Source organism: Meleagris gallopavo, chromosome 3, assembly GCF_000146605.3.
Source record: "Meleagris gallopavo isolate NT-WF06-2002-E0010 breed Aviagen turkey brand Nicholas breeding stock chromosome 3, Turkey_5.1, whole genome shotgun sequence".
Classification (NCBI taxonomy): domain Eukaryota; kingdom Metazoa; phylum Chordata; class Aves; order Galliformes; family Phasianidae; genus Meleagris; species Meleagris gallopavo.
The window spans coordinates 43,181,403-43,195,896 of record NC_015013.2 but is presented as its reverse complement, the minus strand read 5'-3'; the positions used below and the strand labels follow the sequence as shown (position 1 = coordinate 43,195,896).

Here is a 14,494-nt window from a genome sequence, read left to right as displayed (position 1 = left end):
GCCACAGCATTTGTTGCCACTTTTCCAACCAATATTTGGGAGGTATTGAAAGGAATTGAGCATATTGAGGGTGGGAGATGGGTATCACAGGCAGCATGTGGAATATAGATGGGGTTATGGCATGTTCTTGGGCTAACATTCTCAAGTTGACACTTGTAATGTTATAGTCTATTTATAAGTCATTTGAGCCTAATTTACTTTCAAGTGGCATTGAAAGAATCTAGTGCTGGGTCAGTGTAAATTGAGTGTTGTTATCCCATACGCATAAAAGAAACATCAGAGGAGAAGTTTTATACTGCCAAAAATAACATAGTGACATGCCTTTTAGAAGGCCTACCATCTTGTGTATACCAGAGTTATATATGGGGGAAGCCAAGGATCAGTAGGTAGAACAGTTTGTAAAATACTCACTAGACCATCGTGAGTGTAAATAGATCTCTCTGCAGGGTAAATAGTTTTCCCCCAAAATCATAGAAAAGTAAATTGGATGATTTGATAACATAATTATGAAATCAAACACCTTTTACAAACATACTGCATGTGATTTACAGAGAGTAGCTGAATGTAACTTCTTGGAAAATGCATTGCTAAAAATTTGTCTCTATTAGATTGGCTTCATTTCTATTTTAACTTTCCTCCTCCTTATTCTTTCATTTTCTTTTTTATCAAAGACAATGGTACATCTCAACCCATTTTCAGTATATTCCACTCTTTTCCTTTTTGTTTTCTTCATTCTCTACATTCCCGCATAGAGCGATGTGTATCTTCTGTATGCTTACATGGTCCAGTGTTTAGTTGGTTTTGTTTGCTCAGTTTTTCTTCCTGCTTTCACATGCACAGTTACCTACCTGCAAGCTAAAACTATTGAAATGTGTCCTCACAGCCTCTTCATTCTAAACATTTCTTGTTCTAGAAAAAAAAAAAAAGTGTATATATACCTCCAGGCACCTTCCATAGCTTTTCACTTGCAGGCTGTACACTGTAGCCAGATTTCATTGATACAGTATGGGGCACATTTGGGGAGATCTGTGATCAAAGATGTCTTTGCTCATCGAGCAAATGCACTAGTAATGCCTGAGAGAATTTATGAATGTGGAGCCAAATGCTCTCTTGTCTTGTATTAGTTATACCTGTAGAAAATTGCACAGAATCATAGAATCATTTGAGTCACAGGGGACCTGTAAAGGTCATCTGGTCCAACTGCCCTGCAATGAACAGGGACTCCTATAGCAGATCAAGTTGCTCAGAGCCCCATCCAGCCTGACCTTGAGTGTCTCCAGTGACGGGGTATCCAGCATCTCTCTGGGCAACCTGTTCCAGTGCAAAGTCATGTGAAGAAATACCATTACAAGTAAGTTTAATTTTATTGTAATTTTGCACTGAATTTGTTCTGTTCAGGACTTTATAAACTGTGCAAAATCTGCTTATTTTCCTGACATTTGACTGTTTGAAGAATAAGCAGCCTAATTCATGGATCTGTAATAAATATGGAGAGCCCAAGTCACAGACAGGATGTAAGTATAGTTTATATAGCAGTTTCTCCTATAGCCTACAGTGATTTTGAATTTTTTTTTTCACTTGAAGGAATAAGAAAATAAAGCTATCTTCACATTGACAAAGGGGAGTACGTTATTTCAAAGTATTGGAGAGCGACTAATACATTGTCTGTTATCAAATTGGCCATAGCAGAAGGTAGCCCTATGGAGAGGAATAGGGAAATTACTTCAGAATTAAGGAATTCTTAGCGCAGAAATGCATGTAGCAGTTGTAAGGTACAGTCACATCCTTGTTGTCCTGTTCTTCCTAATTCTAATGTGAATTCTCCTAAGCTTGCATAGCAGCGGTATGGTAGTATCACTTCCAAGTAAGTCCTAACTGGGCACTAGCATTTAAGTAATCAATAATAATTAACCACATGGCTCTATAACTGAGGGGGTGGGGAAGAGAGAGAAGGGAAGTAAGAAAGAAGGATTTTTCATCAATATTTATCTAGGATTTGGTGAGGTTAGGAGGGCTAAGAGAACAATTCCAATTCCCTGCAATCAGTGAATCTGCTTTACAGCAGCGCAGTCTCTTGTGTCACAGTAATTTTTGGCATTTTGTTTAACCACCACTTACCTGTGTGGATCAAATGGTTCTTATCAATTTTATATGTTGTTCCAGTAGTGAACTAATACTTGCTTTGAATAAGGATAGTTTAGCATGTGTGTTGAATGTATTGATTTTGCAAAGGATGAACAGGAGGAAGTTGAAGACTACAGTCCATCATCAGCACACTGTATGTTGTGATATGGAACAGACTATCTACTGTTTCTTAAATGTTTACAGTCAAAAAAAGTATTGCGAACAAAATGACTTATTTACCAACAAATCAAAGTTATGCTTTGAGTCATTTATGATAACTAAATGCTGAAAATCATAAATTCACAATACTTTTATGAATGGTACCTAATTGTCTAAGATTACAAGGCTGAAGATTCTGCTGGGTGTTCTCTGCCCCGACTTAATGTTCTTAGATTCTCTGAAATGGTGAATCTGTATACTAAGAATTAAGGAAAAAAATGAAATAGATTTTGTCATCAGGATTAGGTGGCACCCATCTGGCCATGGAGCATATGTCATTGTCCCATATTTCTAACTTGCAGATTTTCTTCTAAGAATTTTTGGAGTTCACACTCATACATATCCCTTAAATCCTAGAAATCCTTAAATCCAATTCACAAAAGAGATTTTTTTCTATGTTTGGAAGGAAATTTAAACCCGTGATGGTCTTATAGTGACCAATGCTTTACCACTTTCAGAACACGTTAGTCTCTGCTTCAATTAAGATATCATGTAGTACGATTTTCATTCTCCAGGGAATTTAATGCACTGTCATATACTCCCCTAGCAACTGTCCTTGGAGGAAAGAACAAGCAAAATATCTTTACCTTTCAGTGACATAATAGTCCCCACAGGAGACCTGTCATGATTTCCTTTATATATGTACAGCGGTGCTAAAGAGAGATTTGCTTGGATGTACTTTTTTTCCAGAAAATCCCCTTTGTAAATTTTGACTTTTCAGTCTTTGAAATTGTCCATGTGAAAGAGTTGGGCAGTCACAAGAAGCTTAGGAATTTTACATTGAAAACCAGACACCATTCCCAAGTGTCTATGGGTCTATGAAGATAAAGCTATATAACGACACCTGAGAGTTTACATTTGGCTGTATCCCTGGAGGCTGAACCAGAGCTGTCTTATCTCCTCCTTTACAGCTGTTCAGTATTTCTGATTGATCTGAAAAAAGAGCTCCTTGCATGACAGTAGAGGTACTGTCTAATACGAGTCGCATTTGTGTTCACTCAAAGTCTGACGGAGAAAGTTTTGTGTCTCTCTGCAATTTGAATATGGGACTTTTCCCATGGGCTCGAAACTTCAGTTGCTTCTTGAGAACGAGGAGAGACACTGCCTTGGAGAAGCTAACCAGACTTATCTCTTGGCTCACAAAGTCAGAAAATAATGTCAGTCATCATTAGAATGAAATGGATCCTTTCCATTCAAGTTTCAACAACTAACTAGCACATTTTTTCAGTCCCTTTCTTACACCCTGGTAGTACCAACAGTCCTGCGGACTTAGAAACCTTCCAAAGATTGTGGAACTTTTGTTTTCCTAAAGCCTCCTGACTTGGAGTGATAATGCAAACTACAAGGGCTGCTCCAAAGTAATGCGTCCTATTTTATTATGTTGACCTATGATGTCACATGTGGGATGTTGTTGGTACCTTCCTGCCTGATTTACTTTCGAAAATTTAAAAAAAGAAAGCAAAATAATAAATAATTTTTAAAATTCTAGTCTTGTGTAGATTGGCTTGCGTATGATGTTTGAAAAGGAAAAGTCACCCTTCCCAAGTATACTATGCACTCTATATTCTTTCAGACAACCCCAAAGTCTTATTCTCCCTTGTAAGAATTATTACTGCACACAGTCCTTCTATCAGCGCTGATCTTGAATATAGCTCTGGCCTTTGGCATGCAGAAAAAACACAGTTAAACACTGTCTGCCTTACCCTTTGAGAAAATATGCAAAATTCAACTTTGGCCAGAGGGATAGGACTATTGTTCAGTTGATTCACTTTTTTCACATCTATGATGAAAATGGCAGCGGTTGGAACATGTTTTGTTCAGCATATACAGATAAAGTAGGGTTGGTCACAGGACTAAATAACTGAAATAGTGGTTGATAAGTAATTAAGTCATTCTATTGTTTCAATCTGACTGCATTTTAAAAAAAGTATACAAAACAAAATATATAGATCTATAAAATATACCAATTATTTATGTTTATGAGACTAGGAAGAGACCAATTATAAAGAGCAGAAAACTTCAAATTAGACTCCATGGCATCACTGTTATCAGTGATGCAAAATTAGTCTGCAAAGTTAGTCCAGCAGTTTACAGAGCTGATTAGGGTAGTGTTATTGAATCTTAACAGCTCTGCAGGCTTTGTACATTACCTAGAAAAAAACAGTATTCAAGGATAATAGAAAATAAGGTCTTAAAGAAGTTTCAATTTTTAATAGTTAAACTGGTCCAGAGGGAATAAGAAACTTTCCCACTCATTTTACAGCTGGAAAGCTGAGGCACAAAATTGTTTACTTGCCTAGGATTGCACATAAATATTGTATTAATACTAGTAAATAAATCCAGATAACCTTAGTCTAGATGCAGACCATTGGGCCACTTTTGTTCTGTAATTTTTTTTTCTTAAATTCCTGATGGCGTCAACAAATTGCTCCCAGTTAAGTGAAACATCAAGACCATTAAAGAGAGAAAAAATTGGGCAGATGTTCAGTAACAAAGTAACTAGGCTTTTTTTCCCTTTGTTTTCTATTTGAAATTGCTTTTGGTGAAGTTGCATTTACAGATTCGTAAACTTCAATTGATAAATACCTAGATTGTCCTTTTTAAAGACATCTGTTTTAAGAACCTGGAAATCCACTCTTTTACTGAGTAGATCTCTCTGGAAAATGACTTCATTTCTTTGAATGAGACTTTGATTAAATGATGTGTGATCTACTGTCTTCCAGTAATGTGGAGTAATGTCAAGATTCGTCATGTGACTAACACCATGGTTCATTTTTCTAATATCTAAATTCTTTTAGCATCTTTGATTAATTTGTTCGAATGTTGTCTTTCTTCTTTCATGCTTTATTTTTTCAGCTTCGCCTGAAAAAAATTCTCTATATTTAGGAGGCACTGAAAGATCATTTTAATTTGAACAACTCACTTTAAGTAAATATCTGAGAAGCCGGGTAATTCTAATTGCTAACCAAATTTATGGTCCTCATTATGTTTAGATCTGTATCTCTGTATAATCATTTCAATTTTGGAACCATTGTGGAAAAAGCAGTTCAAAAAATGCATCTTTTTTTTCTTTTTCCATGCTTTTTATCCCAACATTTGAAATGTTTGAATCCTAAGTTTACAGTAATTGCCATGTGTTTCATTTTTGATGCAGCTCTAAATTTCAGTCAGTATAAAGTAGATTTTGTGTTCAATTTCCAAGGCATTGGAATTCTGCAGTAGAATTGCATAATGTAAATTAAACCCAAATTACACGTCTGTCCTTCAGAAAGTTCAATATAAGTCCTACCAATAGCTGATATACTTTTAACACCTTTCTCTACAGAGTAGTATTTTTTTTTTGATTACAGATAGGAAGACTTTATCCTCTGACATACAGAGGTGTGGAAAAGAAATAATGCAACTTCAAATAAGCAGAAAATATGACTAATACTTCTGAGGAATAGTAGGGTTCTGATGCAGTTCTAGCTCAATTTATTAGGCTTGAACCCTTTTCAGCATAGACAATTGGACAGTTACACATTAAAGAAAGCAACTTTAACTACAAGAATCAGTGAAACATTTGGATTATAATTGTAGTTGATTTAATTGTATAAAATTTGTTAGCAAGATGATCTCATTTATACAAATGTAAAACATATCATTCATAAAGTTCTGTCAGGTTTCCATTGACCCAGGTACTTACAATGTGTTAATTTACATCAGCGAAACAATAGTGTGGAAAATCGGGAGCAGATAGGATTTAGTTGTTTTTCATTAGCACTTGGACTTTGATAAAGTGGAACAGAAAAGAGCTGGTTGACCTTTTAGTACTTAAATTATTAAAGAGCAAATAGATTTGAGGTCTAGATGCTTGCAAATCTAATTTGTCTTGTGGAGTAAGGATGAAAAGACATCTTGAGTTTGAAATTGCTCCAGTCAACTTATCTCTTTCTGTAATGTTTCTGAAGATGAATAGATGGCAGGCATTTAAAATGTAATATACACTGGAGTAGTGCATGCAGTATAACTAATATGAATTTGCAAGAAGAAAAGGAGCATTTTAATGACAGATTTGTTTCTAAAATACCTACAATCTCTAGCTATGATCACTGAGTGAAAAATGAAAAAAAAGCTCATTTCAACTGATAGTGAAACAAGTCTTATTACTTAGCCTGGTCTGAGATCCTTCTTATATTCAGTCCTGATGCAAGAAAAAAGGAGACAGCTCTCCTCACGGCTGACAGCCAAATCCAAAATTTGGTTTACTAGCCATGTTTTAGTGAGAACATGGGATTCTTGTCTTTGCTGTAATATTTGGCAGGTGTGTCCAGTTTCATACCTTGCAAGAGCACATGTTTAAATCATTCTCTACTTTCCTCTCCCCTCCACCCCCATACGCCATTTCAATTCTCAAACAGTATTTACTATAGATTAACTGTAATTTCGTAGCTGGTTAGCAGTCTTTCTTCAAAGTAGCCTGGAATCACTCTTCTGAGCCTCTTTTTGTTCTAAAATTATGTCAGCCGTTGATTTGAATTGCAGACAGGCTGCTGTGTATTGACCTTCACTTACTACTTAGCATAGAATTAATCAACTAATGAAAATCTTTCTGCTAAAAAATGTAGACCTCATTTTCCAGGGAATGTACTGACAATGGTCTTCAAGTGGCCCCTCAAGGTACTTGTTTGTCTCTGTGGCTGTTCCAAATTTTATTTAAACATAGATTTCTGCGTGGGCTTCTTCTTCAGATTGAAAAATCCAAAATTTGTGTCCAATTGCAGATTTTTAGATGTGTTATTGTACTCAGTAAGAGCCCAGAAAGCAATTCAGTTGACCTGAAAGATCCCTCCTAGCTGGTCAGATCTTTAAAATCTGCTGCCTGTACTGACTTGCTCCCTGCTGACTTTAATGGGATTTTAGAATTGTTTAGACATCATCAAAAAGACACTTAAAGTGTCTTAACAGTAAGGATCTAATTCAGGCAGAAGAGGTAAAGCCCTCTGTCATCTATACTGACCACTCTAGCCCAGCCCAACTGTCCCTGTGCTTTCAGCAGGCTTTTGTAAACACAAGAATCTACTTAAAATGGTGGAGTCAGGACAACATGTCAGAAGACTGTGTGGCTATTGCCTGTGAAAGGAATATACCCTGCACAGAGATTGCTGCTTGTTATGAATTATCAACTTCAAATACTGTACATTGTTATTAGATGTAGATGGCATACAGAAAAGTAGACACATTGTCTCTTTAAGATATGTTACCCATACTGACTTGCTTACTTGGATTCAAGATTTCAGAAGACAAATAATGATTAAAAATCACTGGTCTCCAGTGAAGCAATAAAGTTGCAAGCAAGTCCTCTTTAGAGACATGGATGTCCCACTTCACAAATCTGAAAGCACTGACTCAGACTTTTACAGCAACTGTGAGGGTATAATGATTTCGCTGTTTGCATATACAGCAGAAATCACAGTTTCTTTGTTTCTGCTTGCATGTCCACTGCACCTTTACAGTGGAGAGGAATGAGCTATTCCCTGTAGGTCCAGTAGAGCAAAACATGCAACTATAGCCTGAATTGCTTTGCAGAATGCAGAACGCTTAAGAACAAGATTATCCCTACGATGTATTAAAAGTGCTTTGCTGAGTGAAAATAACATCCGTCAAAAAGTACTTCATCCTTGCTCGGGAACAGTTGATATACCATTAAAATTTTAAAAGACTGTAATTTACTTAATGTGTGCTTTTATAAATAGTTACGATGTCAACAGTTAAGCAAATACTATTCCCTGTCTCTTTGTAATTTATTTCTTCATTTTTATCTAACTACTCATTTAATTTCATTTAGGCAAGATAAACAGGGTAGAAGATGGTATCTATAGCTTTACACTTACTTCTTTGAACAAAATAATACCTAATTCTATGTTTTAGCACTAATCAAGGAAGCTTTTTCTGTACAAGAGTTCAAGCAAGAAAGTGTTCCATGAATTTGCTGAATGAAAAGCTGTGATGTATGTGGCTAATTTTATTTTTCTAAAACAAAATTAATTTATCTGAAAGCGTGAATCAATGCCATAAATTCATACACCTGAATACCAAAATGGCAGTTTCTTCCCATTTTGTTTTCTCTTTACAGGCTGGTGGTGATGGTGTGTTTTTTTTCCATAAATACTGGTATGCGAGATTAAGGTCTCAGAAAGAATTGTCTGCCCAAGTGTTATAATAACGCTTTTTTTTTTTTCTCTTCTTCTTTCCTTTTATGCTCCTAGTGTCTACCAAATAGTTGTTGAAGAGGAACGCCCTCGGAGGATCAAAAAGACAACTGAGATCCTGAAGTGCTACCCAGTGCCCATTCATTTCCAGAACGCCTCACTTTTGAATTCCCGGTACTACTTTGCTGCAGAGATTCCAGCCAATGGCTTACAAGCTGCTCAGCCTTTTACTATTGGTGATAACAAAACCTACAGTGGCTTCTGGAATACTCCTCTTCTTCCTCATAAGAGCTACAGCATCTATTTTCAAGCTGCTAGCAGAGCCAATGGGGTAAGTCATATGACAGGTGTGGTTTTATACACTGTGTGTAAATAGATAATTGGCATCAACTACCAAGATGCCCAGTGTAATTGCTAATGAGAAAATGAAGTAACTGTGAAATTTAACACACGAATTTTAAAAATAACAGTTTTCCTGACACGGTGTAGCTTAATGATTAAAGGTTAGGGAAAGAGCAGGAGAAAACAGCACATTTTGTCAATAGTGAGTAAACAAAGTAATGCATTGCCATTTTGTCATTATCTAAAAGCTGTCCAATGAGCCTAATTTATTGGCTTTTCGGGTTTTTTTTGTTTTTGTTTTTGTTTTCCTGCTTCAAAGATAAAAGGAGTGCTGTGATTTCTTTTGTTAAATTTAAGCCAAACTTGATTGTGGCTTTTAGCACATCTGTCTTGGCCTGTCCAATCCCATTACCTTAGTTTATAACATGTTCAATTCCCACTTTCTCATTTGGTTGCCCTGGCTGAATTAGAAATAATCTTTATTCTTTTCCTTTCCGCAATCGGTAAAAGAAAAATAACTAGATGGAGCTGGAATGAGAGTGTGTAAAAAGGCCTTCACAGATCATGTTTCATCAGGCTAATTTTTCCTGGAATTGTTTTTCATTTCCTGGACAGGCCTACCCAGAGCCCTTCAATTCTTGATAAGCTTTGGCTGTCTGTGCTGACAGCCTGGAAATGTTTTCTGCCAGAAACCATAATGGTCCCTCTTTCACATTGCACTGACAGTGCAGAAATGTGAAACACCATCGATTATTTTTTCTTTCTAAAATTGTCTAGCATGATGCTTAGAGTTCTACTTACCTGTAAGAAAAAGAAAAATCTCCCAAGGTCATTAAGTTACAGAAGTGAAAAAGCTGAACACTTGCCTGTGCTTTTGTGAATCGTGCGCCTGTTTTCTTTACTAACTGAACTGTGTATGTAACATACCAAAGCAGTGTTTGTCCATATTATGAAAGCACATTGGAGTTCCTTCATAACAAGTTAAATATGTAACGAAGAAAACTATGTAAACACTTTTCCTGTATTGTATCAGTACTTTTTAAGAGTAGAAACATGGATAGCTTTCTCTGCTTACAAACACGAGATGTAACCTTTTTCCTCTTTATTTTACACAGGAAACCAAAATTGACTGCGTCAGGATAGCCACAAAAGGTATGTTCATTTTATGTGATGTATTCTGTAATTTGGACTGTTGACCTTTCCTTCACTTGGTCTTGCAGGAGTGTTTTGTGTTGCTAAAAGATATCATTGAATCTGTCACAGAATTTTAAAGGATTCATTTGTGTCTCTAGCTGAGATTTAGGAAATTTGTTTGTTTGTTTGTTTGTTATTAATAATAAATGTGCTACTAATTTCTAGTTGCTTACTTGAACACTTTCTCTGAAATACATTCTGGGGGTTTTTATATGATCTCTCAATGTTTTGGACGTTTTTATATATAATAGATTTGTAAAATTGCCAATTGCAGAGTGCAAAGTAGCTACATGTGTATTAGTAAAAAATTATCCCTTCCCTTCCTCATAAGCGATTATCTTTATTTCTTTAAAAAAGAAAAGTGGAGAAATTGTGTTCTTCATTTTCATGGTGTAGAACAGCTCTTTTTACTGAAATGTCAGGACATCTTACTGCCATTTGTGAGCAAGATGGTATGGTCGAGGCAGTCCTAGCTATGAGTTTGATCCCCAAAGAGGAAAGGTAAACATATTGCTGATATATTTAACTTTGAAGGCTAGGACTTGTCTCTAATTATCTTTGTATTCTCATCTTTTTAGCACCTTTAGCTAGTGCTGGCTTCAAGGCATGAAAAAGAGGTGCTGGGATAATATGGTTATGTGGAGATTGTAGTAGAGGAAAATGAAAGGAAAGAAAAAGAACTGCTACTAAAGAGGAATAGTTAATGCTTCTTTGCAGTTTGGCACCTGGCAAGAGTGTGACACAAAAAATTCTTCATTATATCTCATAGTGGCTATTCTCAGCATAGCTGGCTTCAGTATGATTCCATTTCCATACAGATGATGTGGTTCCACCACGTCCAATATATCTAAACATGATGGATTAGAATCTCATTACTGAAAGATAAATGAAATGTTAGCACATGATTGCCTCTTTCCTTATATGAGAAATACACTTTTTATATCTCTTCAAACTGTTTCCTTTTTTTCTTTCTTCCAAAACAAAGTAAGAGCTTTATTTCCAGTTTACTGACTGCTTACTATATCATAGCAAACTTTCAAATATCTTCACTAAAGCCTAATAAAACATAAAATATATTAATATCAGGTTAAAATGAAATCCTGTGCTGTTTTCTGGGAGTTTTGGTGTTGCCAGGAGCAGATTACATTGCCTCACAAATCATAATAGGTGATTAGGGGAATGGGTTTTAGATTATTTGAAGATTTGTAGTCCTAATCACTAATGGATGCTCACCTGATTCAATTACTTGACTGACTGAAAAACCTTACTCTCTTGTTTGAGAAGTGAGGGTGACTTCGTGATGGGAATAGCTTCCATAGCAACAAGGTAGCACATCTGACAACAGGGAGATGAGAAATGCAGCTTTTATTTTAAACAAATCTCTGTACTTCTTTGCCTTGAAAGCTGTTTTCAGAATTGTTCATTATACCTTTGTGCAGTCTGTAAAGTCATACAAGGGGTTATTGTGAGAACTTGGAAGTCACAAGTGTCCTCAAAGGTGTTTATAGTCCCTGGTACAAAATTTTCCAGAGGGGCTTCTGAAAAGCACTGATCACTGTGCTTACAAATCTAGAATCTCTATTATATATTCAAACTATATTATTTTTTGAGAACTAAAACGTAGACTGTGACATACTGTAATATGATATTAATTATTCATATCTGTACAAATATTTTTTCCTGTTTAGATCCAGTAGAGGTAAGGAGAAAAGCAGACTTCTTACTTTCTGTAAGTCAGAAGTCACCACGCCTGCACTGAGACAAGAAAGAGAATTGTCCTGTCCCATTCGCAGCCCACGTCTACATTTCCCCCATCACCACCCTTTTTGAGATCATATAAAAATCTCAATTCCAGCAATTGTAATTTAGGATCAGAATACTGGATTTTGTTCTCCTCCAGCTTCTGCTGAAGTCAGAGAGAACCTTTGCCACTGCCTGTGCTTGGAGAAGGATCAGATAGTGTATTCTTGTGATGTAGAATCTTCTGTTCTTAGTTGTCTGTAGAGCCTTCTAGGACCTCTGAGTATTTGGTGTATATACAAATGTGGAGACTGCAGGGTTTCCACTCCCATTACTTTTGACAAGATAATTAAACAAACAAACAAACAAAAATTGGGAAGAAATTTTCATACCAGTGGTAATAAAGGTTATTGTATTTTGTTTGAAATATGGATTTCATATATGTACTCTTTCTTCAAGCTAAATGGTTGTGAAATCTCAGCAGATGAACTTGAAAACATTCCAGAACCCTTCCAAGTTTATTGCTATCAACTTTATGGTGTTTTGTGATTTATATTAAGACTATATTTCCTGGTATGACTTACAACTCTGTCTGGATAGAGACATCTTGGCTATCTCCTAGGATTCCAGTTCTCAAGAGGCAGACATTATTGTTCAAATTTTGCGATACTGGAAGGCTTTCATTAATTATGAGAGAGAAAAGAATATTATAATATTTTAAATCGAATAGCAGCAGTACTCTAGCAGCTACTATCAACACTGCGTTTCAGTGTTGCAGAGGGATATTTCAAAATATTATGCAGCAGCAGTTTTGAGTTTAATTGTCTGCAGATGGTAGATGATCTATTTTCCTCACTCGTTGCCACATTTCTAATAGCACCCAGGCTGTTCTATGTAAATTAGTGATCTTTCATATAATTTTCTCCTTAATTTTCCAATATTTTTGCTTTGCATCATTCTCCAGCTGCATCATGTTGGATCTGACCTTTTAATTTTTTTTTATATTCCTTAATACATATGTATCATAGTGTGCTTAACCACTTAGAGGCAATCATAATGGCAAATAAAGAAGTACAAGATCTTATTACTGTGAGCAGGCTAATACTTATCTTAACAGTCAGACTGTTAACAACTCTGACAAAAAAATCAGGGTACTTGGAACACACAGAAAATCTGAGTTTTTCAGCTTTTTCTTGTTGTAGTGGCACAACATGAGGTGATGTAAAGCTTGTACCTCAGTCAGCTACAGACGTACCTAACTCAAAGGTGATAACTGTCAGTGGTCTTTCTTTGAACGTTGCAAGTTAAGTGTATGGGTAGTGTGTGCATTTCCAGAGCAGAAACCTAACTAGGCTCAATAAAAATGAATCTAAGATAGCTCAAGAGCATTTATGTGAAAATTATCTTAACAGGAAATATAGGAAAAATATATTATAATAAAATGAGATAATAAAATGTGAAATGAGTACAAATTACATAGGGAAGTTAAGACCAGAGTAATCTGAATAGGCAGTAGCCTTTCACTTAGGAAGCCCAGTGCTGCCACCAGCAGAGGCTAACAGTCTCCAGTTTCCTCAAACACATTTTATGTAAATAATGTGCTTTGAGTTCTCTTCTGAAAAGTCATATACAAAAACTCATTAATCCACAATAACCAAACTAACAACTGAAGATGAAAAGAAACTTGTGCTGTTGTTTTTTTGTTTTTTTTTTTTTGTTTTGTTTTGTTTGTTTTTTTTACCTTTTTTGTTTACAAGAAGTTCAGACAATAAACTATTGACCAAGATTCTTCTTGCTGGCCTAGCTTCAGTCTGGCTTTTTTTTCCCTCATGCATGCTGACCTGGAAATCTTCCTTTGCCTTAGCTGCGATAATCGTGACTCAGCTTACAACACCATACATTCGCATCGCCCCTGCTGCAGGCGACGACCAACTAACAGGTCAGAAGTTCAAGTATAGACAAGTCATCATGCCCATTCTCGTCTCCTTTTGTTTGGCTCCTTTTCCCTAATGATTTCTTCATTCTCTGCTCGTAAATAGTTTTCTGTGTTAAAACTTTCTTTTTGTTCATAAGTTTTTCTTCAGCTCCATTAAATTAAATTAAATTGTGTGCTTGGCACAAAACACACACACGCATGGCCAAATGTACAACTCTACTGCATGTTTCCATTATGTGTGTGATCTGTGGAATATTCTTTCAAGCCTAATGTGAAGAGATCTAGCCTCGCTCCATGTGTAAATTCAGTCATAGTTTAAATACAGATATCTACCTGTGTACTTGCTTTTTTTCTTCTGTTATTAGATCAAGACACTAGTATATCTGTCATTTATTTAAGGTTCACAAGTTGCATGTATAAATTAGAACAAAGACCTTGTATTAATGTTTGTTGTTTTATTTTTTCCCATGGTGTGTTGGGAAGGTCATATTTTCTGTCAATATTTCAAAATGCATAAAATTTAAAAAGAAGTAAAACCGATTTCCTCATTATGTCATATATGAATTCAAGTCTTAAAATAACCTAGGGTGTGAGATACGAAAATAAACAGAACTGCAAGGTTTCTAGATCTAATTGTCACAAAAACTCAGTGCAGGAGTGAGACAATTACTGGACTGACTGTGGCTTGAAGGCCAGTTCAGAACGTACTGAAATCTTTACAAACTCAAGGAAACTATTCATTTTGTTG

At 35.8% G+C, this 14,494-nt stretch overlaps 1 protein-coding gene across 1 annotated transcript in view; it reads left to right on the top strand.

Annotated features, from left to right (window-relative positions):
- LOC104910257 (receptor-type tyrosine-protein phosphatase mu-like) overlaps positions 1-14,494 on the top strand; it is a 66,384-nt gene that overhangs the window by 28,232 nt on the left and 23,658 nt on the right. The window contains exons 5-7 of the mRNA XM_031552820.1: positions 8,592-8,865; positions 9,992-10,028; positions 13,675-13,749. Coding sequence (XP_031408680.1) covers positions 8,592-8,865; positions 9,992-10,028; positions 13,675-13,749 — 386 coding nt within the window. The remainder of the gene's footprint in view (positions 1-8,591; positions 8,866-9,991; positions 10,029-13,674; positions 13,750-14,494) is intronic.